General features: G+C 40.6%; 1 protein-coding gene across 11 annotated transcripts in view; it reads right to left on the bottom strand.

Annotated features, from left to right (window-relative positions):
* Positions 1 to 25,150, bottom strand: part of RNASEH2B (ribonuclease H2 subunit B) — a 133,795-nt gene that overhangs the window by 81,290 nt on the left and 27,355 nt on the right. For 9 of the 11 annotated variants that reach the window (XM_080662355.1, XM_080662358.1, XM_080662352.1 and 6 more), the window contains 3 exons: positions 22,989 to 23,096; positions 13,031 to 13,107; positions 8,214 to 8,328 (listed from right to left, as the gene is read on the bottom strand). In XM_080662355.1, coding sequence (XP_080518481.1) covers positions 8,214 to 8,328; positions 13,031 to 13,107; positions 22,989 to 23,096 — 300 coding nt within the window. Of the gene's footprint in view, positions 1 to 8,213; positions 8,329 to 13,030; positions 13,108 to 21,909; positions 22,031 to 22,988; positions 23,097 to 25,150 lie in introns of those variants that run through there. The other 2 variants (XM_080662360.1, XM_080662353.1) reach the window with 2 other exon arrangements.

Below are 25,150 nucleotides of genomic sequence, written 5' to 3'. Positions count from 1 at the left end.
AGCAGCAGTCAGCCTTGCTTCACAGAGCTTGGCCTCTCCTGGGCCCAACACAAGTAAGATTATCTGCAGATACCTCTGTAGCTGCTGACAGATGGCCATAGGCAGGGCAGAGACAGTGGCTGACTTTGCACCTCCAGGAGGTTCCCAGAGTCAGTGCACCCAGTGGACAGCTTCAGACCATGCCAGATTACATCTCTACACATACACAAGTAACACACTTAAGTGACAGACTCAGTGAGCACCAAAGCCCCACTGAAACAAGTCTTGTTCCATAGGGTGTCTCCACAGCAGCTCTTCTGCTGGAGTCACAGATGATCCTCACAGCCAGTTGGCCTGGGGGTCAATTCCTCCCAGTGACACCAACAGCAATCAAGGATCAACTACAGTAAGACAGTGCACACAATCCACAAAGGGGCACATCTAGAGCATCCAGCTCCAGCGGCTAGGGAGACTGAGCCCCTGGGCCCTACAGGATACATATTACACAAGACCACTCTACCAAGTCTGGGAGACATAGCAGCTCTACCTAATACATAGATGTTTACAGGGAAGCATAAAAAATGTGGAGACAAACTTGTCACAAATGAAAGAACAGAAGAAATCTCAAGTAAGAACTAAATGAAATGCAAGCAAGCAAACTACTAGATACAGAGTTCAAAACAATGGTTATAAAGATGCTCAAGGGTTTTAATGAGTTTCAAGAAAATTAGTGAGAACATCAAAGACATGAAAAAGGACCAGTCAGAAATGAAGGATATACTAACTGAAATGAAGAATAATTTACAGGAATTAACAGTAGAGTACAGGAGGCTGAGAATCAAATCAGCAATGTGGAATATGAGGAAACAAGAACTACCCAATCAGAACAGCAAAAAGAAAAAAGAATCCAAAAATATGAAGATAGTGTAAGGAGCCTCTGGGACAACCTCAAGTATACCAACATTCACATCATGGGGTGACAGAAAGGGAAGAGAGAGAGTAAGATACTGAAAATCTATTTGAAGAAATAATGACAGAAAACTTCCCCCACCTGGTGAAAGAAATAGACTTACAAGTCCAGGAAGTGCAGAGAGTTCCAAATAAGAGAACCCAAAGAGGGCCACACCAAGACACATCATAATTAAAAGGTTAAAAACAAAGACAGAATCTTAAAAGCAGCAAGAGAAAAGCAATTAGTTACCTACAAGGGAATATCCATACAACTGTCAGCTGATTTCTCAACAGAAACTTTGCAGGCCAAAAGGGAGTGGCAAGAAATATTCAAAGTGATGAAAAGCAAGGGCCTACAACCAAGATTACTCTACCCAGCAAAGCTGTCATGTAGAATTGAAGGTCAGATAAAGAGCTTCACAGACAAGAGAAAGCTAAAGGAGTTCATCACCACCAAAAAGATGAACAATAAAATGGCAATAATTACATATCTATCAACAATTGAAACTATAAATCAAAATAAACAAACAAGGAATCTAATGAACAAAATAAACTGATGAATAAAATAGAACCAAAGGCATGGAAACATGGAACAAACTGACCAATCACAGGGGGAAGGAGGGAGGGTTACGGTGGGAAGAGATTAACCAAAGATCTTATATGCATATATGCATTAGCTATGGACACAAACAATAGAGTGATGAAGGCCTGAGGTGGAGCAGGAACTGGGTAGAGGGGGGCAATGGAGGAAAATGTAGGACATCTGTAATACTCTCAACAATAAAGATTTTAATAATACATACATACATAAACAAATATCAAGCTTAAATATCCATAATGCTACATAAGGACCAAGTGCATAAACTACAGCTCACCTTTGTTTGTTTGTTTAGTCATTCATTTATTTTACATATCCATGTTTTTATTTTTATTTTTTATCTTTTTTTTTCCTTAGTGTTTTTATTAACTCTATTGAGGTGACATTGGATAATAGGATCATGTATGTGCCCTAACTGGTTTGGCTCAGTGGATAGAGCGTCAGCCTGTGGACTGAAGGGTCCCAGGTTCGATTCCAGTCAAGGGCATGTACCTTGGTTGCGGGCACATCCCCAGTGGGGAGTGTGTAGGAGGCAGCTGATCGATGTTTCTAACTCTCTATCCCTCTCACTTCCTCTCTGTAAAAAATAAATATATTTAAAAAAATAGGATCATGTATGTTTCAGCTGTGGATTTTCATGTTGCAAGATCTGTATGTTGCACAGTGTGCCCACCACTCAAAGTCAAATAATCTTTCGTCACTATGTTTACCTTTAAAATTCGCAAATTTTTATAAGCAATGTTTAAAATACTCATGAAGGCCAAGATTACCCATGTCCTAAATTTCATACTTAATGAGAGTTAGTGATTAGATAATATGCACATATGCTGGAAAGGTTTCTTTCCCTAATGTGTCTGGTACCTATAAAACTGGTTTCAAAACATCTTGAAAGATTGGGCTTACAAAATAAAGATAGAATAAAAGTGAGTCCACTATTAATTAACATGTCCAAAAATTGGATAATCTGTTCACAAACTTGAATTTTCCTGATGGATTGTAGAACAAACTGCCTAGAGCACATTTTTACATCTACTTTCTCAATGTTTCCTACAACTGAGAAACTCATATGGTCTCTTTTTTTCCCTGCCTCCTGGGGATAGAAACTTGGCAACTGCACTCGGGACATTTTAATCAGGTAAGTTTTCCTGACTTCCTGTTAATCACACTGGACAGCACAGTGTAGCTTTTGCTTGCAGTATGAAACAGTGTTACACTCAAGATGAAGTTCATAACCCTTTATAGTCCTTTCCCCTGTCATCTCTCCATGACTGTGAGCTTCTTTGGCAAGAAACGTGCTGAGCCTCAGAGTTAGCAAACAGAAACATATAATTTCCTATACTAATAAAGCTGGCAGTGCTAACTAAGGTCACCGCCATCATCATTCAGGATACAAACAACCATGGCAGGGTATATTTGGCAAGGAGAAGGCAAGGGAGGAAGGTTTTCATAAAACTAGAAGATGTAACCAGATCTTTAATGACATAATCTTTAAGACAGCATCTGGAGTCCAATATCAAAATAGCTAGCTGGGTAATTTGAGTATTTGAGCTTTTACTCTATCTGCACAGTGCCTGTGGAGAGGATGAAAGTCAAAAAACAGCAGCTTTCTTCTTTATCTTTGCTCCTTGTCATGGATATTACCTGACCACTCTTGAGCAGTCTTCTTTGTTTCTTATTTAAAAATTAGAGGCCCGGTGCATGAAATTTGTGCACGGGGGAGGGGGTGTCCCTCAGTCCAGCCTGCAACGATGCAAGCATTCCGTGCCCAGCCTGGTGAGAGGCCCTCTGCGGCTGGGCGCGGAATGCTTGCGTTGTCGCCTTGGCGACGACGCAAGCGTTCCCACCCCCCTCCTGGCCACTCCGTGCCCACTGACCGGAGGCCATCCGAGGCCGGGGTGGAATGCTTGCCTCGTCACTGTGGCGACAAAGCAAGCATGCTACCAGGCCACTCACACTGCCTGCTCTCAGTGGCCACCCCCCCAGGACTGGGGGACTCCGGCAGGGCTGAGAGGACTGGGCACCGCCACCTTGTGGCTATGGGCGCCGCCATCTTTGTGGCTGAGTGACGGTCAATTTGCATATTCCCTCTTTATTAGATAGGATCCTAGCAATAAAATGCAAAGAATGGAACCAAACAACTTATAAATGGACAATCACCCCAAATCAAATAAGCAGCCAGCACCCAAGGCAATCACTAAAACAGGATAATACAGTGCCTTGAGCACAGAAAGCTCATTGCTAGGATTAGAAAAAATGCCTTTCCTTACTCGATTAAAGTTCTGTCTCCTCTTCTGTCCCTCTCTTATGGCCTCACAAAGGGAAATTAAGAGGTGATACAAGATTTTTAAATAGTTTCTATTTTTACATATGACAGTACCTAAGCATTCTAACAGAGTATTGTGGAAGTGTTAACATAGTTGTAAGAAGAAAGGTTTGGAAATAGAAAAATAAAGAATTCACTAGCAGGTAAGTTCCCCAAAGATAAAGATGAAGGAATTTATTCACTGATATATTTTAAGCTCTTAGCATAGTCCCTGCTATAGGATAAGCTTTCAGAGAGTATTTATTAAATGACTGAATGATAAATAAGTGAAAAAAAATGCTATTTTCACACACAAATTAACCTAATCTGGACAATCTGCTGTGATTTTGCTTTTCTGAGTTTGTAAAGAAGTTGATGATCTGATGCCAAATAAATGCATATAAAGAGATACCTTTAAAAAATAAAGAAAAAAGGGAAAGAGTTACTGTCATACAGACAGACAGACAGACATGAATTCAAATCTCAATTCTATCACTTCAAGTTCCAGGATTTTAGTCAATTTACTTAAACCCTGTGAGCCTCAGTTTCCTCATTTGTAAAAATGCAAGTTATAAAAACAATGAAAGGAAATTACTGTAAGGATTAAATAATCTATATAAATCAATAAGTATAGAATAATTTGCTAATATATGAAAGATATTTTTATTATCTGATTAGAGGCCCAGTGCATGAAATTCGTGCATGGGTGTGGTCCCTAGGCCTGGCCAACAATCAAAGTGCGAGCATCTGGCATGGAAGGGCAGGTCCCAGCTGACCTCTGGGCCCTGGGCAGCACCTGGGCCCCCGGGCCCCCGCGTGCCCCTCCTCCGTCTGAGTCATCGGGACCCTGCCCAGCTCCCTCAGTGCCTGGGAGCTGGGCAGCAGCCCCGGTCCCAGCCCCTGCCACTGGTTGTTGTCTGCAGGGCTATCAGTGGGGTGATCAGACCTGTTCACACCCGCCTTGACCTGGCACCACCCGCTCACTTGCCCCACCATCCTGCTGTGGTCCCGCTCTCATCAGGGTCCACTGGGGCCGGCAGCGCCTCCACTGCTGTCCGCTGCCAGTGCCTTATTGCCGACACCCAACATGTTCTGCATCACCCACTGGTGGTCAGCACACACATAGCAAGCGGTCGCACTCCTAGTTGAACTCCCAGGCGCAGGGACAATTTTCATATTAGGCTTTTATTATATAGGATTATCCCCACTCTCCTATTTAAACCATCTTTTTAAAAGCCTAAGCAACCATTTGACCGTTAGCTATGACATGCACTGATCACCAAGGGGCAGACATTCAATGCACAGGCATGGAAATATGGAACAGACTGATGAATCTCAGAGGGAAGGGGGAGGGGGAGGGTGGGAAGAGATTAACCAAAGATCTTATATGCATATTAGAGGCCTGGTGCACTAGTGGGATCCCTCGGCCTGGCCTGCCCCTCTGGTATATATAAAGGTTGATAATATATCTGCTTTGAAAATGAAAGTACATAAGCAGCTGAAGCAATTTTTTTAATTAAAAATTTTAAAGGTACAGAAAAACTCAGAGGAAAACACTACAAATATTATTTGTACAAACCTCAATAATAAAAAATGTTAATATTTTGTTATATTTGCTTCTTATCACTTTTGAGTAATCTGATGTCCTGCAAGGAAAATTAAAAATGTATATGCTATATGATTTTGAACAAATCATTCAAACTTTTCAGCATCCTTTATCTGTCAGATGAAGAGTTTGAATGGTTGAGAGTATCCTCTGTATTCTGTCACACATTATAATTAGTATTCTGCAAAGTTGTTCTAAATCATAAAATATAATTTTCACTCTCTTAATTTCATAATATTGAGATTTATGAACAACCAACATCTGAACATTATTTAAGTATTGCAGTTTACAGTATCTAGTATCTACCATGAACAGATGCTTCATGACATAAATAATATAAGTAAATGGATGCCCAGAGAGTGTTGGGTATATATAGTAAATGCTTAATAAATGTCTTGGCAGTCTTGGCAGTTTTCTCCATAATCAAATTCTTCTCCTAATGAACTACAGTCTGCAAATCTTAAAATATAGAGGTTTAAAAACAAAATCAAAATAAGAAAAAAAAAGAAAATAATAGGTTTAACAACAAAATCAAAACAAGAAATATCTTTATGCCTCATACTCAGAAAGGCATCTTCATCATAATATACATAAGCAATTCCACATTACTTGCTTCAACTCTTGACCCAAAACACAAATACATACAATATTTTCCTTTATGTGAGTTCTATATACAAGGATAGCATGAAGCTCCTCCAAAAGAAAACACACAGTATTTTGAAGTGTACAACTGATTATTTAGAGCCAAACAAGGTAAAGATAGCATATGCACTTCCAGTTCAACAAAACTTCCAAACCCAGGCAATGTTGAGAAGTGAAAGAGATTAGGATAGGAGTTCAGATAATGATTCAATAAGAGGTCAAGGATTTGGTGTGCAAGAAGGAAAGAATGAGAAAAGCAGAAACTCTTGCTTTGAAACAGAGTCTGTAAGCTAACAAATGTCAATGCATTAACACTCTTTCTGAATCTGGGTTTCTGGGTTTGGTTTTAACTGTATACAGCTAACACAAGAATTTTGGATAAGAGTTAATTGTATTTTCAACTGTGTTAACAAAATTAAAATGAATTGTAATTATTCCTCATTACTTTAGCTTTCAGAAATGGTTATGAGCTACACATTTGTCACCAGAAAAAGACTGCTATCTCCTGCCAAACTCAGCATCAGGGAATGTGTTTAATGGACTGCTTTGATAAAGCCTTGGCACCACACATCCCTCAGATACAAAATGGAGTGTTAGGTCTGGCCAAGTGTGAATTTAGTAGACCCCTCAAATGTAAAATGCAATCAGTGAGGTTCTCCCCTTTCCCACTGTAAGCTTACACTTCTGGGAATCACCACTTTCTTGGTCCCAGAACTGTCATAGTTGGCCAAACTGTCTGTGACCCCAAACAACCACAACTTATCAGCCTGTTGTTATAGACCCTGTATAGTTTCCATATTAACCCTGAAATTACTTGGGGCACTGATGCTAAATTTGTATAGTACTTCTAACTGTTCAAAACACATTCACACACACTGCCTCACTTCTTCCTTTCAAAATTCCAGTGAATAATACCTAAAATTCATCTCTTCATTACCCCCAGCCTGCTCCTCCCACCCATGTTTCCTGTCTCCAGGATGCTACCACTACACAACCTGCTGGTCAAGAGACAAAACCAGAAGTCATCCTTGCCCCCTCCTTCTTCTTGATTATTATCCAGTTACCAAATGAGGTTGGTTCTACTTTCAAATTGCTGATTATTTCTAGTTCCATTTTGTAAGGTCAGGCTACAATCATCCTCTGCTTGGATCACTGCAATGGCCTCTGTGAATGGGGCCTCAGCTTTCCCAATATACTCCACACTATCGTACTTTCTGCTTAAACTTTTGCTGACACTCCAGTACCATTAGGTAAAGTCCAGACAAATGCAATGCCCTTCACCATCGGAACCCTTGCCCAATATTCCACCCCATTTCGTCCTTACTAAATCCGTGCCTGACATCCTATATTTTGGCCACACTGAACTCCTTGGAATTTCTTGAATGTGACACATTTTCCATACACCCATGCCTCTTTTTTGATGCTATTCTGACGGTATCCTTCAGGACTCCACTTATAGGTCATTCCCTCTAAGGAGAGAAACACAATACTCAATGACCTGCATCCCCACCCAACCCAGGCCAGGTTATAAATCTGTCCTGTACATCCCCAGAAACCCGAGTTCACTTCCATTAGTCCCTATTGTTTGCCTTACTCATCATTTGCTCCTATCAAACTCAAAGCTAAATGAGAGAAAGAATAATGTCTTATTTATAAGTACGTATTGCCAGAACTAGCACCAGTGCTCAATGTATGTTTCTTAGTAGATGCTCAATAAATGCTTCTTGAATCAATAAAAGTATAGGTTTTATGTAATTTTACAAATGAGAAATCGGAGTAAGAAAGCAGTTAAAGTCACAGACTAATTCAAAGAACTGAGACCAAAGCCCAAGCCTTGCGAATCCTGGCCCTGTAAGAGACAAGCCACCACGTTTTGCTGGTCGAATGTTAAAGACTGAACAATCCAAAGCACCAGACGACTAGAATTGACAACTGGGAGCAAAATCTGAATGACAGTTTCCCCTATGACCCACATAGCCTAAGCATTACACTCAGTGGGCCTTCAGGCAGCTCCATTCTCAGACAGGTGCCCACCTTTCCAGTAGCCATCAGCCTGATTTCATAGTTGGCCTAACTGTCTGTGACCCCAGACAATCACAACTTATCAGCCTGTTGTTGTGGTCTCTGATGGCTACCTTTTTCCTCTGTCACGTGTCGAAGTAACTTCTCAAGTTCAGGAAGTTTCAGCAACAAGATGCAATTCGGAAACATATCATCCACCACAACTTGATCTAGAGGCTGAAACTTCCCCTGAAAAAAAGACTTTAGTCAGTAAGAATGCAAACACATCAGTCAATAAATCCACACATTAAAAAAAAAAAGATATTACCCCATAGCTGGACTTTTAAACTAAGTTCAAAGTCACTTGTTCACCTAAGGAATCCCTAAACTGGGACAGGCTCCAGAACTGACTCTCAGCTCCCCTTTAGGGAGCCCTTGAAAGAGTTTCAACCTCATGAGTACGATAATTGGATAAAACAGGGCAGCAAAATTCTGGAAAAGTACTGGAAGTTATGGAAACTTGCAAAGATGGTAGATTACCTGGGGCTGGTCTAACCCATTTAATTTGAAAAAGAACCAGCTGATGTTACAGAGCAGGAGTCCTGACCATAATCCAGAAATAAGCCTAGATCAAGCCCAGCGCGTACATCTCCTCTCCCCTCCTCACATCCCCAGTGCTTTAAACACCACAAAAAAAAAGAAACATAGCAAAAGTGAATCTACTCCTGTCAGAGCTGTCTGACAATGCTTCCAAATTTAGACCATAATGAAAGAAGAGATAGGGGGATGAATATAAGAACTTGCAGACACATTAAATCAGGTTCAGCTTGATAAGTGTATGTGGCCTGGTAGCCAAGTGCAGGACACAGAAATCCAGATCATCCTTCACCTCAATCAGGTTTAGTTTTCTTAACTTTACTCGTGACCTGGAGAGAAGTCTAAGTTATTATTCCCCTGACTTAGGGATATCAGACTTTGTAAAGTTGTATGGTTTTGCTCATGTCCCACTTCTAGCTCACTCTACTTTTCTGTGTTAATGACAGTTCCACTTGAAGACAGAAAACCTGTGTCTGATCAGTTTTCTTTCTGTAAATACAGTGTTCTTTGTTTTAAGGGTAAAAGCTTCTCATTCATTCAGTAGCATGTATGATAGCTTGTCATGCTGTCAGTTAGGTTAACAAGTGGCAAGAAGTGCTTCAATTTAAATATTCTCTTTTTCCTTCAGATAGTAAAAATAATTCACAGATTTCCTAAGTCTTACTGTCTTTAGACTTCTAGCTTAATTTATATTCTTCCATGATAAACATGTTAAATCTTTTACTACCGTAAAACAGCCTTCTACATATATATAATGGACTACTACACAGTCATAATATAATATAATTTCAAAATTAATGTTTCACTTCTTTTTTCTTTACCATCTATATTATAAAAGGACAGTGGCCATAATGTCATAATGACCAAATGACCGGTCCCCGGGAGGTGCATGGAGCACCTCTCAGTCCCTCCCGCCAGCCCATGAGCCGTTCGTGGTGACGTGGGGGGGCTTGCGGCTCACACAGCACGGCAGGGCTTGTGGCTCGCACGGCGTGGAGGGGCTCGTGCAGGGCTGGTGGGGCTCACAGAGGGGCTCATGCAGCATGGCAGGGCTCACGCTGTGGTTCGCGGCGGTGAGCTACTTGCACACGGCGGGTCTGGGTCTCACGCGATTTGGCGCGCTGGGCCTCTAGTCTATGTATATAAAAGCCTACGCAACCGTTACGACCAGTCAACTGAACAACTGGTCGCTATGATGCACACTGACCACCAGGGGGCAGACACTCAACACAGAAGATTCCCCCTGGTGGTCAGTGCACTCCCACAGCCAACCTACTTCCCACGGTCCCTCCCTGCCACCGGCTGGCCAGCCCCAATCAGCCCTGATTGGGACTGGGCGAGACGGCCCTGATTGACCCCGATGGCCGGCCAGGCTGAGGGACCCCATCCGTGCACAAATTCGTGCACTGGGCCTCTAGTATATACATAAAAAGGAAATGTAATAAGCAACTTGTTTTGAATACAGTTAATAATAATTGGGATAGCTAGAATAAAAAAATATTTCTTCTGATGCTAAAATAAATCTTATGATTAAAAAAGAGTAAGTCAACATTTTAAAAGTGTGTACCAATATTTTTTTAAACTAAATAGGAAAAGATCATGTCTAAAATGTAGGGAAGGAAATACCTAAACACCTACACCATTGGTTACTTTAAAAGGCATTTTTAATATTTGAGAAAAGAAAGTTTACAATGAAAGCCATAAGCATTTAAACCAGTGGTCCTCAACCTTTCTAATGCCGCAACCCTTTAATACAGTTCCTCATGTTGTGGTGACCCCCAACCATAAAATAATTTTTGTTGCTACTTCATAACTGTAATTTTGCGACTGTTATGAATCGTAATGTAAATATCTGTGTTTTCCGATGGTCTTAGGTGACTCTGCTAGCGGTTCTCAACCTGTGGGTTGTGACCCGTCACAGGTTTAGAACCACCGCTGTAGAACCTAAGACCATCGGAAAACACAGATATTTACATTATGATTCATAACAGTCGCAAAATTACAGTTATGAAGTAGCAACGAAAATAATTTTATGGTTGGGGGTCACCACAACATGAGGAACTGTATTAAAGGGTCGCAGCATTAGAAAGGTTGAGAACCACTGATAACTATATGCAAACATTAGAGTGAAAAAAACACACACACAGATTCTTCTAAGCAGTTTAAATAACACTTATTCCTTAAAATTGTTCAAAGGCTTTCAAACTGAGGGTTGGTAGAACCCTGGGAGTCCCCAGTATCCTTTCAGGGGACACACAAGCTCAAAGCTATTTTCATAATATTGCTATGATACTATCTGTGTTTCCACTATGTTGACATTTGCACTGAAGATTCCAATGCAAAGGTGGGTAAAACTGCTGGCTCTTCAGCATCCATTGGTTAGGGTGGTGAGAACAAACTGTCCTGGTAACCACTGAATGCTTCACCGCCATGCACAAGCAGTTGAAAACTGGCCAGTTTCACTTAAGGACATGCTTGATAAAAAGTAGTAGCTTTTATTTAAATCTTGACTCAAGCCCTAACTGGTCTGGCTCAGTGGATAGAGCGTCGGCCTGCAGACTGAAGGGTCCCAGGTTCGATTCCGGTCAAGGGCATGTACCTTGGTTGCGGGCACATCCCCAGTGGGGGGTGTGCAGGAGGCAGCTGATCGATGTTCCTCTCTCATCAATGTTTCTAACTCTCTATCCCTCTCCCTTCCTCTCTGTAAAAATCAATAAAATATATTTTTAAAAAATAAAAAATAAAATAAATCTTGACTCAAGTGCAAATCTTTTAAATACTTGGTATGATGAAAGTAAAGTTTCGCTTAAGTGCTAAGGCTGCCAGTGAAGGTGCAGGACTGTTGCAAGCTGAACTAGCTGCTTTTTTCATGGATACCGTTTTTACCTGGGGGAAAAAAAAACCAACAACAAAAACCCGCTACAAACTATAGTGATTCAGATTTGGATATTTGGTAGAACATAAATGAAGTGAACCTGTCACTTCAAGGGAAAGACTGACAGTACTTGTAGCCAATGATAAGATGTTAACTTTCAAGCAAAAATTAGAATTGTAGAAAATTTGTATCTGCCATTATGACAGCTTCCCAATACCTAAGTTTTCTGATAAGATCAGTGATGCTATCAACAAAGTTTTGTGTGTGTGTATGTGTGCACGTGTGTAATGAGATGTGTCAACATTTGAAAAATCAGCACACTTCAGTGAAATAGTATTTTCCAAAGTTACACATGAGTAAAAGATCCATTCTTAGTGCAAGACAGACCAGTAGATTTTCATGTAACAGAGCATGGAGAGTTCAATGACAAGGTTTCAGATTCCACACTGCAACTGACTTTTAAGAAACTGTGCCTTGTTGATTTCTATAAGAGTGCCAAAGAAGAACATCCACAATTATCTGAAAAGGCTATTATACTATTTCTCCCTTTTCAGACTACATATATGTGAAAGGCTGCATGTTCTTCATATACTTCCACTAAAAGAATGTAACAGAATGCAGAAGCAGATATGAGAATCCAGTTGTCTTCTGTTAAGCCACACATCAAAGAGACTTGCAGAAATGTAAAATAATGCCATACTTATCACTTAATTTTATGGAAACTGAAATTATGTTTCATTGAAAATGTGTTATTTATGTTAACATGTACTGGGCTTGTTATTTTCACTTAAAAATAAGTTAATAACATTTTTAAAATTTCTGTTTTAATTTCTAATTAATTAAATATTGATAGATAAAACCCAGAGGAACAAAAAGCTCTTTGGTATCCTTAATAATTTTCAGGAGTGTAAAGCTATCGTAGATTGAAATGTTTCAGAACCTATGGATGAAATTATTACTATTAATAAACTCTGTCGTAAGGTAAATTGTAAGGTCAATCTGGAATTCCTTAAGTCTCAACTAGAGTTTCCCGATTAATGAGGTTTTTTACTAGACATGCCCCAGTTTACCTAATTCATGGTCTCTCACAAATAAGAAAATGAAAAAAGCTATTATCTTCTTTCTTCTCTTAAGACTTGAGATCAATTTCTTAACATTTTTACTATGTTTAAAAACCTATGAGTACTTAATAAAATCTTTCATTACTAGGTTGTGCCAAACAAGAAAGGCACATAGACAGCATGAGAGGGCAGGCAGTGCTCAGAAATCCCAGGTAAACTAGTCCAAGATTAAGGTAGTGGTTCTCAGGTCTCGCTAATCCATACCAGCACACGTGATACACGTGTTCTATATCAACCTATCTAAATCTGAATTGTGGGGAATCTACATTTGGATCATTAAAAGGAGAGAGAGGAGATCAAGCAAAAAAAAATCTATTCTGTTTCCTCACTGTTATTTTTCTCAAACTGGGAAACTTACCTCTTTATCAGCCTTTATAAGGTAGTGGAGGAGCAGAAATAGAGGGTCCATGGGTGTGACAAAATGGAGAAGACCTCCTATAGATTAAAAAGAGAACAAAGGAAATTAATGTCTGAAAAGACAATTTAGTCATTTCACCTTAATCCCAAAGTGGAAACAATTCATTGAAAACTATATGTGAAATTCCACATTTAGAAGCTCTTCTTACACAGGCCCAAGATTCTATGAGTCTCTCAAAAGGCAGAATGTGGTCCATAAGATTTTACTCTAAAGACCTTCAAATTTCTGTGTGTAGATGAGACTCAAGACACTGAAATCAATCTTTAACATTCCATTTCTCTTTCAAAATAATTTTTAGCAGAGGTTCTCCCCACTGCCCCAAAAGAGCAAGGGTTGGGGAAATATGAGTAGAATATGAACCATGCAAATATAGGAAATCTATACAAGTCTATTTGTAAAGCTGCAGTAAAATACAATTTCCTGTGCTTCTGAGGATAAAGCCATGGGAAAGCAATATTCTCTCTGTACAGAGCTCCTTCTCTGGTCTGTGGGCTCACTGCTCTGCATTATTAATGACTCAGAGCTCAGAAGGTTGTAACCCACCCCAGACACTACCCCATCCCTTTACCCCAAAGAAAAAGGTAAGAGGGCAGGAGTTTAACAAGATTGCACACAAGAAACTGGAAACTCCACAGTAAGATTAATGGTGCTCTCCAAGCTGAAAGGAAAAAGGCAAATCACACAAACTAGCATAATTACTCCTTGCTTGTCTTTCCTCTATCACATGCCTCTCTAAGCTTCCCCAACTTCCTCTTCCACAGAAATGAATCAGAAGAGGAATTGCATCAAATGGAACAATAAACAATTCATTATCTCTATATTTATAATTTTGGTTTTAGGAAATACACATACTTACTTTTATTCTCTAACAGAGCAATCTAACTATACAGCCAAGAAATTCTAACCCTCAATTATATATATGAATCCATTTCATAGTAAGAAAAAAATTAAAGTAATTTCATATTATAATATTAGTTGACTATTTTTTTTAAAGTAAAAGTTTATAAAAACAACCTATCAGGTTCTCTAAGTTCATTTTACGAGTAGGTTTCTAGGTCTAAAACAATATCCTGGTGACCACTCTTAAAAACAGCTCTTTAAGGTTAAATTTATAAAGAATACAATAATGAAAAAAGCAGGTCCTTTTGCTGTGAACCTAAAACTACTAAACAAACAAACAAACAGGTAACAACTCAGTCTAGGGGAGATGAGCAATATTTTCCAATTTCACCTGGATACTACTGTATCTATCTAGCTAGACCCAACTGCAAATATACGTATTACATTGGAAGTTGGAACTCTCATATACGGCCAAATGAATAGCATAGCAGCAACAAGAGAAGGGAATACATATATTCCAACTACCAGACTATACACAGACTACCATTGCATTTGGCAACTAAAAACCACTTTAATTCTTCTCATACACATAGGATTTGAAATTTATCAGCAGCATGAAACCCTTTTTTGGAATGTCTTAGAATAAAGGCAAAGTGACCTTTCTACCTTAGCACAAAGTAACCACATACACAGTCAACAGAAAGCAGCACTCTCTGGAAATGATGAGAGAATAGGCAGGCAATGCAGAGTGCCTCAACTATCCCATGGCTCCCCATACCACTCCACATCCTCCCTCTTAGAACCATCAAAAAAACATGTGGTATCCTTTTTCCCTCTGAGTCAATACTACTCCAAATTAAAGGAACATTAAAAATATATATATAACTTTGGTGTTAGGTGTGTGTGTGTTTGGTGAGAGGGGTGGCAGTAGTAATTTATATAACAAAGCATTAAAAAAACTTCATTAGGAGTTTGGAAGACAGCTGTCGACGGGAAGGCAGGCTGCAAGATAGTGTGTGAATGAGAGAACAAAAGAAGAGTGTGTGAACATGCGGGGAGTGTCTATTTGTGAGTGAGGAACAGCTATATTCCAAGGGACTGTTGTGAACTGCTGGACTAGGCTCCCCTGACCGGGCAGCCCCTACTGCTGCTAAAATCTCTCCCGGAGTGGCCAGCTCTGCTGCAGAGACCACACCATCTTGAAGGGGAGAATGGCTGTGATCCAAAGCCTAGCCTTACCTTCAACCAGGAAGAACTCCGATAACTGCCAGAACCCTACAACCACAACACCCAGGGACTAGCTGCGAACCCACAAACACCGGGTCTCAAACAGTGCAAATACGCAGACGCGGATGAGCCCTGCACCTTCTCATGGAAAGGTCAAATATCACCTAGAGAAAGATGAGGTCTACAATCCATGCTGGATGGAAAAACGTGCACAGCGGGATCTAGAATTTCAAAGGAAGTCTGCACCCCACAAAATCCGCGGCCGTTGGGTCAGCGTAGCCCGTGAATGTGGAAGGTGGTCCACAGGGCTGCTGGCAAAAGGGAACTCTAGAAATCAACCCATAGCTGGGCTGGGCACAGAAAGGCAGCCTGAAGTTCTACCAGTACACCGGCTGCACAGTGCCAAGGGAAAAAGACGTGCGCAGAGACATGCGCAGAGAAGAGCACAGTGCTGGGGGGAAAAGTTGTGAGTCCGTGCGCTTCCTCTGGCTTTTTTTTTCTTTTTAAATCCTTGCTTTTGATTACTAATCCCAGTACATAGGATCTCCCAATTAAAAACACTCTCAGAGACTGCAGGGGAAAGTTGTTTCTGTGGAACCTGGGGATCAGAGCGGGGAGAAAATATCAGAAAACCAGCTCTGGGGCAGTCCATTCCCCGAACCCAGTATTAAATACGATAGGGAAAACAAAAACTAAATACTGGGTACAGAGAACTTATAGCCCCAGATGTCAATACAAAAACACTACCACCCAGGAATTGAATCACAAATTGACTCTTGTGTAAATATAACTAAAGGCGGGCTGAGAAACCAAGAAATACCGCCTGCTTGAAAACAGGATTGTGGCTTACGACACAGAGGAGCAGTGGAACGTAGGGAACTTCAATACTGTCCTGACTACCTGACAGGATACAGGAGTGACAAACAGAACAGTAGAGGAAGTGAATGACCTTCACTATTGCACATTTTCATTTTTTATCTATTACTTAAGAAACTAAATTTTCTTTTCCTCACTTGATTTTACCTTTTTAATTATTATATTATTTTTCATTAGTATTATTACTACTATGATTTTACCTTTTTTTGAAGTTTCATTTTTTCTTTATTTTATTTTATTTTGGGATTAGTGTTCCACATTCTATTTTCATTTTTCCTTTAGCATCATTTTACTCTATCTCAACTTTCCCTTTATGCCAACATTCTCTTCCTCACTTTTCCCCTTTTGTTGTCCTGTTTCCCTTACCTTATTCCTGCTTTAGATTTTCCCTATTCTTCTTTTTACCCCCTGTTAAAAATTCATCTTACTTACATATCTAATTTCTGCTCCCTTGCTCTAAGTCCATACACACTGTTCTCTTCTCTTTCTTCATTATCCAATTCTTTTTCTCTCTTCACGTTTTTTTTTTGTTTCATGTATTCTGTTTAATTTTGTTTTGTTTTGCACTTCTTTCTCTCTGTCCTATTGTTGTTTGTTTGATTGTTATTTAGTTTCGTTTTTTTTGTTTGTTTGTGTGATTGTTTCTCTCTCTTTTTTTTCTTCTGTTTTTCCTCTCCTCATTATTAGCTATTGTTTGTAGTTTGCATTCATTTCTGGGTGTTTGTTGTTTGCATTTTTTTGGATTAGTTGTTGTTCTATTGGAGTTTTCTCCCCATATAGTTTTTTTATTCTCTTTCTTTTCTCTCTTACTTTTTTTCTTTTTGTCAATATAATTTTTGCACTCGTTTTTTTCCCCCCCTAATTCTCTTTTCTCTGGTGGTCACATTTATTTGTGGTTATTAGTATCATGAATATATTTGTGTTCAGTGACTTGTGCCTTGTGCCTTGCTGTGTTATATTTGAGCCTTTAAGTCAACGCAGGAGAGAGAGAGAGCTACATAACCAGACACCCAGAGAGGAGAGATCCTGGAGAGAAAAAGGAACAGCCCGCATACGAAAGAAAAGGAGGCATCACCAGAAAAGGAAGTAAATGAAATGGAGGCAAGCAATATGTCAGAGAAAGAATTCAGAGAAATGGTCATAAGGTCGCTGAAAAGGTTGTAAGACAAATTCAACAATATGTGTAAGAACCAAGAGGAAATGAAGAAGAACCAAGAAGAAATGAAAAATGACATCGCTGCAATAATGAACTCAATAGAAAGCATCAAAGGTAGACTAGAAGCGGAGGACTGCATCAGTGAACTAGAAGACAAGGTAGGATAAAATAACCAAGCAGAGCAGCATCTAGAAAAAAAAATTTAAAAAACAGGAGGAGAGCCTATGGGAACTTTAGGAAAACTGAAATGAAACAACATCCAGATAATAGGGGTGCCAGAAGGCGAGGAAACTAAGCAAGAAATAGAAAACCTGTTTGAAGAAACAATGACAGAAAACTTCCCTGATATAGGGAAGAAAAAACCAACATAAGTCCATGAAGCTCACAGAGTGAACCCAAAAAGACCAACACCAAGGCACATTATAATGAAACTGGAAAACACCAATGAAAAAATAAGAATCTTAAAAGCGGCCAGAGAGAAACAAAAAGTTACATACAAAGGATCCCCCATCAGAGTAGCAACTGATTTCTCAACAGAAACACATCAGGCCAGAAGGGAATAGAATGAAATATACAAAGTCATGCAAAGGAAGGGACTGAATCCATGAATACTGTACCCAGCAAGGCTATCAATCAAAATTGAGGGAGAAATCACAAGCTTCACAGACAAAAAAGGACTAAGGGAGTTTATTACCACAAAACCAACAATGCAAGAAATGCTAAAGGGTCTGCTGTAAAAAGAAGAAATAGGAAGCGAAGAAGGAACACAGGGGTAAAGAATAAAAATGGCGACAAACAAGTACCTCTCAATAATAACTTTAAATGTAAATGGCTTAAATGCCCCAATCAAAAGATGTAGGGTGGCTAAGTGGATAAGAAAACATGACCCATATCTGCTGTCTATAGGAAATCCACCTCAGAACAAAGGACTCACATAGACTGATGGTGAAGGGATGGAAAAAGGTTTTTCAGGTGAATGGAAATGAAAAGAAAGCTGGGGTAGCAATACTTATATCTGACAAATTAGACCTCAAAGTGAAGGCCATAACAAAAGATAAGAAAGGCCACTTCATAATACTAAAGGGAACAATTCAACCAGAAGATATAACTCTGGTAAACATGTATGCACCCAACACAGGAGCACACAAATACATAAAAAAAACTTGCGGAGGATATCAAGAGACAGACAGCAATACAGACATAGTAGGGGACTTTAATACCTCACTGACATCACTGGACAAATCCTCTATACAAAAAGTCAGCAAAGAAACATCAATCCTAAATGACTCACTAGATAAGATGGAACTGACATCTTCAGAACATTTCACCCTAAAGCCACAGAATATACATTCTTCTCAAGTGCACATGGGTCATTTTCAAAGATAGACCGTATATTGGGACACAGGCAAAGTCTCTTCAAATTCAAGAAGACAGAAATCATATCAAGCATCTTTTCAGATCACAATGGCATAAAACTAGAAATCAACTACAATAAAAACAATAAAAAATAAAACACCTGGAGGCTAAATAGCATGCTATTAAACAATGACTGGGCTACCAAAGAGATCAAAGAAGAAACAAAAAGCATCATGGCAACAAATGACAATGAAAACACAACAATCCAGAATCTATGGGACACAGTGAAAGCAGACGTGAGATGGAAGTGCATAGCTCTATAGGCCTACCTCAAAAAACAAGAAACAATGGTAATAAATTATCTAACCCTACAACTCAAAGAGTTAAAGACAGAGCAACAAGAAAAGCCCAGCATAAGAAGAAGGAAGGAAATAATAAAGATCTGAATGGAGATAAACGACATAGAGACACAAAAAAAAAATACAAAAGATCAACAAAACCAAGAGCTGGCCCTGACCGGTTTGGCTCAGTGGATAGAGCGTCGGCCTGCGGACTGAAGGGACCCAGGTTTGATTCCAGTCCAGGGCATGTGCCTTGGTTGCGGGTACATCCCCAGTGGGGGGTGTGCAGGAGGCAGCTGATAGATGTTTCTCTCTTATTGATGTTTCTGGCTCTCTATCCCTCTCCCTTTCTCTCTGTGAAAAATCAATAAAATATATTTTTAAGAAAACAAAAAAAAAAACAAGAGCTGGTTCTTTGAAAGGATAAACAAGATTGATGAAATTCTAGCCAGGCTCACCAAGAAGCAAAGAGAGAGAACCCAAATAAACAAAATCAGAAATGAACGAGGTGAAGTAACAACTGATCCCACCGAAATAGAAACGATTATGAAAAGATACTATGAACAACTCTATTGCAACAAAATGGACAACCTAGATGAAATGGACATATTCTTAGAAAAATACAAGCTCCCAAAACTCAACGAATAAGAATAAAAAAACCTGAATAGGCCGATAACTACCGAAGAAATTGAAACCGCGATCAAATGTCTTCCAGCAAACAAAGCCCTGGTCCGGATGGTTTTACAGGGGAGTTCTACCAAGCATTCAAAGAAGTACTAAAACCTATCATCCTTAGACTACTCCAAAAAATTCAAAAGGAAGGCACACTTCCAAGCTCTTTCCATGAAGCCAGCATTACCCTAATTCCAAAACCAGAAAAAGATACCACAAAAAAAGAGAACTATAGGCCAATATCTTTGAACATAGATGCTAAAATCCTCAACAAAATTCTAGCAAATCAGATTCAGCAATACATTAGAAAGATCATACACCATGACCAACTGGGATTTATTCCGGGGATGCAAGGATGGGACAATATCTACAAATCAATAAACGTGATACATCACATAAACAAACTGAGAGACAAATATCACATAATCCTATCAATTGGTGCAGAAAAAGCATTTGACAAAATCCAACACCCTTTCTTGATAAGAACTCTCAGCAAAGTGGGAATAGAGGGATCATACCTCAACATAATAAAAGCCCTATATGACAAACCTACAGCCAACAACATACTCAATGAGCAAAAACTAAACTCATTTCCCTTAAGAATAGGAACAAGACAAGGATGCCCACTTTCACCACTCCTGTTCGACATAGTACTAGAAGTACTAACCACAGCAAACACACAAGAAGAAAAGGCATCCAAATTGGAAAAGAAGAAGTAAAACTGTCCTTATTAGCAGATGACATGATACTATACAGAGAAAACCCCAAAGACTCCACCAAAAAACTATTAGACCTAATAAATGAATTTGACAATGTAGCAGGATACAAAATTAACACCCAGAAATCTATGGCCTTTTTATATGCCAATAATGAACTCACAGAAATAGAAATGAAAAATGAAAAAAACAATCCCATTTACCATTGCATCAAAAAATTAAGATACCTAGGAATAAACTTAACTAAGGAGGTAAAAGACCTGTACTCAGAAAACTACAAGACATTGAAAAAAGAGATAGAGGAAGACATAAACAAATAGAAGAACATGCCATGTTCATGGATTGGTAGAATCAACAGCATTAAAATGTCCATATTACCTAAACCAATCTATAGATTGAATGCAATACCCATTAAAATACCAATGGCATATTTCACTGACCTAGAACAAACTCTCCAAAAATTCACCTGGAATTAAAAAAGACCCCGAATAGCCACAGCTGTCCTGAGAAAGAAGAAAAAATTGGAGGGATCACAATACCAGAAATCAAGCTATATTAACAAGCCACGGTTCTCAAAACTGCCTAGTACTGGTACAAGAACAGACATATAGACCAATGCAACAGAATAGAGAACCCAGAAATTGACCTAAGCCATTATACTCAATTAATAATTGACAAGGGAGGCAAGAGCATACAATGGAGTCAAAACAGTCTCTTTAATAAATGGTGCTGGGAAATTTGGTCAGATACATGCAAAAAAATGAAACTGGATCACCAACTTACACCATACACAAAAACAAACTCAGAATGGCTAAAGGCCTTGAATGTAAGACTAGAAACCATAAAAATCCTACAAGACTTCATACGCAGCAAAATTGCAGACATATGTCGTAGCAATATCTTTACAGACACAGAACCTAGGTCAAGAGAGACTAAGGAGAAAATAAACAAATGGGACTACATCAAAATAAAAAGCCTCTGCACAGCAAAAGAAAACATCAACAAAACAACAAGAAAGCCCACTGCATGGGAGAACATATTTGCCCATGTTATCTGTGATAATGATTTAATATTCAACATTTACAGGGAATTCATACAACTTAACAAAAGGAAGATAAATAATCCAATCAAAAAATGGGCAAAGGACCTAAATAGACACTTTTCATTAGAGAACATTCAGAAAGCCAAGAGACATGAAAACATGCTCAACGTCATTAATCATCCTAGAGATGCAAATCAAAACAACAATGAGGTACCACCTCACACCTGTCAGAATGGCTATCATCAACAAATCAACAAACGACAAGTGCTGGAGAGGATGCGGAGAAAAAGGAACCCTTCTTCACTGCTGGTGGGAATGCAGACTGATGTAGCCACTGTGGAAAACAGTATGGCATTTCCTCAAAAATTTAAAAATGGAACTGCCATTTGACCCAGTAATACCACTTCTAGGAATATATCCCAAGAAAATAGAAACACCAATCAGAAACACCCCTATGTTCATAGCAGCACAATCTACAATAGCTAAGATTTAGAAACAGCCTAAGTGCCCATCAGCAGATGAGTGGATTAGAAAACTATGGTACATCTACACAATGGAATACTACGCTGCTATAAAAAAGAAGGAATTCTTACCATTTGCCACAGCATGGATGGAACTGGAGAGCATTACGCTCAGTGAAATAAGCCAGTCAGTGAAAGAAAAATACCACATGATCTCACTCATTTATGGATAATAAAGAACATTATAACCTGATGAACAAAAAGACAGATACAGAGGAAGAGAAGTATCAAACAGACTGTCAAATTACATCGGGAAGGTTGGGGAAGGTTGGGGCGGGGGAGGTAAGAGATCAACTGAATGACTTGTATGCATGCATATAAGCATAACCAATGGATACAAGACACTGGGGGTTGGGGTGAGGGCATGTGCCGGGGGGTAGGAGAGGCCGGGGGAAGGTCAATGGGGGGACAAAGGAGACATATGTACTACTATTTTTAATACTTTAAACAATAAAATAAAATTAAAAAAAAAAAAACTCAAGAAAAAAATATTAGAAAAAAAGCTTTGTTAGATTCAGTTCTATTTTAGAAGCTATATCAGTATCCATTTTCAAGAAAATAAGATGTTAATAACTTGAATAATTGCCCTAACCAGTTTGGCTCAGTGGATAGAGCGTCGGCCTGTGGACTGAAGGGTCCCAGGTTCGATTCCGGTCAAGGGCATGTACCTGGGTTGCGGGCACATCCCCAGTAGGAGGTGTGCAGGAGGCAGCTGATCGATGTCTCTCTCTCATCGATGTTTCTAGCTTTCTATCCCTCTCTCTTACTCTCTGTAAAAAATCAATAAAAAAAATATATATTAAAAGATGTTAATAACTTGAAAAGCCACAAATGTGGCTAAGAGAAGAGCAAAGAATTTCTGGTCAAGACAATGTGCACTCCACGGTACAAAGGTCACCTACCTTCTGAAAAGATGTCAGTGTTTTAAATTCGTTGGGTAAAAATTCCCTACCATTTAAGATACATAGGTATTGATATAAGTTGCTCAAATTATCTTTCCTTTCTCCTTGATTAAACCCTGCTCTGATGCCAAGGAAGAAAACAACCACTGACCAGACTCCAAAACAGGAGGACAGACTTTTTCTCCTGTGAAGGATAAAAAGCTAAAGTATATTGTTTAGTTCATGGAAATATATACACCAGTCACTTACCTGATTGAACTGATTGATTTATAAACCAAGAATGGTGTTTTTCCTTGAAAACTTTTATTTCAAACAGCTGCTGTAGACACATATTGAACAAGTAAAGGGCTCCTTCCCCTGTTAAGATAAATGTTTTTATTTGCACGTTTTCACACACACACAAAAAAATCCAAGACTATCCAATTGTTCTGAGGAATGTTCCCAATATAAACATACGTAGACTTATATTCTATACAAACTGACTCCAAGGAAAGCTTACACTGTTATATACAAACTAGTGGCCCGGTGCACGAAATTCATGCACATTAAAAGGGGATTCATTAGAGGAAATATTTTAATATTGCTATTTGCCCTTTCTGTATAACAGAAGTGTCAGAGATGAAAGAAAATTAGTAAAATGTATATGAAAATCTTCCTCCTGTCAGACTCTGGGTTGCGCTGCGGGACTCAGAGCCAAGTCCCCACTCACCTGCAGCGCCTCAAAATTGCGCGACACCCAAACCCAGGCAGCCCCACCCCATTGAGCAAGATCCAGACCCGGCTGGTCCCAGCCTTGTCAAGGCCCACCAGGCAGGGGGCACAGTCTGAGGTCCCCAGTCAAGCCCCGCCAGACAGGAGGCGCAGCCTGAGGTCTCCTGTCAAGCCCCACAAGGTGGGGGACGCACATGAGGTCCCCCGCCAAGGCCCACCAAGTGAGGGCGCAGCCTGAGATCCCCTGTCAAGGCCCACAGGGCAGGGGGCACAGTCTCAGGTCCCCTGCCCCAGCCCAGCGCCAGCCAACCTCAGGTTCCTGCTGACTGCTCATTAAGGCTCCTTATGGGAACTCGGCCTCCCCTGTGGGTGCAGTCATCTTGTGTTACGAAAACCCTGCCTCCACTGTGGGCACCGCCATCATTTTGATGGCATGATGGTCAATTTGCATATTCCCTCTTTATTAGATGGGATGCTTGTTTTCTAGCCTTATTATCCTTGCTGAACTTAAACCAATCCTATCTAATAAAAGAGTAATATGCAAATTAACCGTCACTCCGCAACAAAATGGCAGCCCCCGTAGCCACAAAATGGGAGCACCCAGTCCCCTCAGCCCCACTGTTGGAGTGTCCGGGCCTGTCCGCCAGAGCAGCGAGGCTGGATCTGCCTCCAGAGGGGGCGGATCCAGCCTCCCCACTCCATGACTGCTGCAGCGTCTGGGCCTGTCAGCCCCGCGGGGGTTCGCGGGGACCAAGCGGCGAGGCTGGATCTGCCCCTAGGCCCGGCAGACAGAGCCCAGACAGCAGGGTTTGGGGGCTTCCTTAGCAAGGTGGTGGCGGGAACACCCCCAGGCCCCGCAGACAGAGCCTGGACAACAGGGCATGGGGGCTTCCTTAGTGTGTCGGTGCTGGCGAAGCCCCCAGGCCTGGCAGTCACAGCACACTGCAGGGCATTGGGGCTTCCTTAGCATGGCACGTGGCAGCGGCAGGCAGAGAGCGGACAGCAGGACATGGGAGCTTGATCTCCATGGCTGCAGCGAAACCCCCAGGCCCCGCAGAGAGCAGAGAACCAAGGGAGTGGGCCTAAGCCATCAGTAGGACATCCCCTGAGAGCTCCTGGATTTTAGAGGGTGCAGGTTGGGCTGAGGTAACCCCATGCATGAATTTCCTGGACCGGGCCTCTAGTCCTATATAATAAAAGGTTAATATGCAAATCGACCGAATGGCAGAACGACCAGTTGCTATGATGCGCACTGACCACCAGGGGGCAGACACTAAACACAGGAGCTGACCCCTTGTGGTCAGCGCATTCCCACAAGGGTAGCACCGCTCATCCAGAAGCCGGGTTCACAGCTGGTGAGCGCAACAGCACTAAGGATGTCCAACTGACGGCTTAGGCCCACTCCCGCCTAAGCTGGCAGTCAGACATCCCCCGAGGGCTCAGACTGTGAGAGGGCACAGGCCAGGCTGAGGGACACCCACTCCGAGTGCACGAATTTCGTGAACCGGGCCTTTTGTCCTATCTAATCCTATCTAATAAAAGAGTAATATGCAAATTGACCATACCTCTGCTATGCCCACCAGCCACGCCCACCAGCCAATCAGGAGGGAATATGCAAATAAACCCAACCAAGATGGCTACGGCCACAGAGAGCAGGAGGGAGGCTTGGGTTTCCCTGGCAATGGAGGAAGCCAAGCTTT

This window comes from Plecotus auritus (assembly GCF_963455305.1).
Source record: "Plecotus auritus genome assembly, chromosome: 3".
Classification (NCBI taxonomy): domain Eukaryota; kingdom Metazoa; phylum Chordata; class Mammalia; order Chiroptera; family Vespertilionidae; genus Plecotus; species Plecotus auritus.
This window is presented reverse-complemented; position numbering and strand designations above follow the sequence as displayed.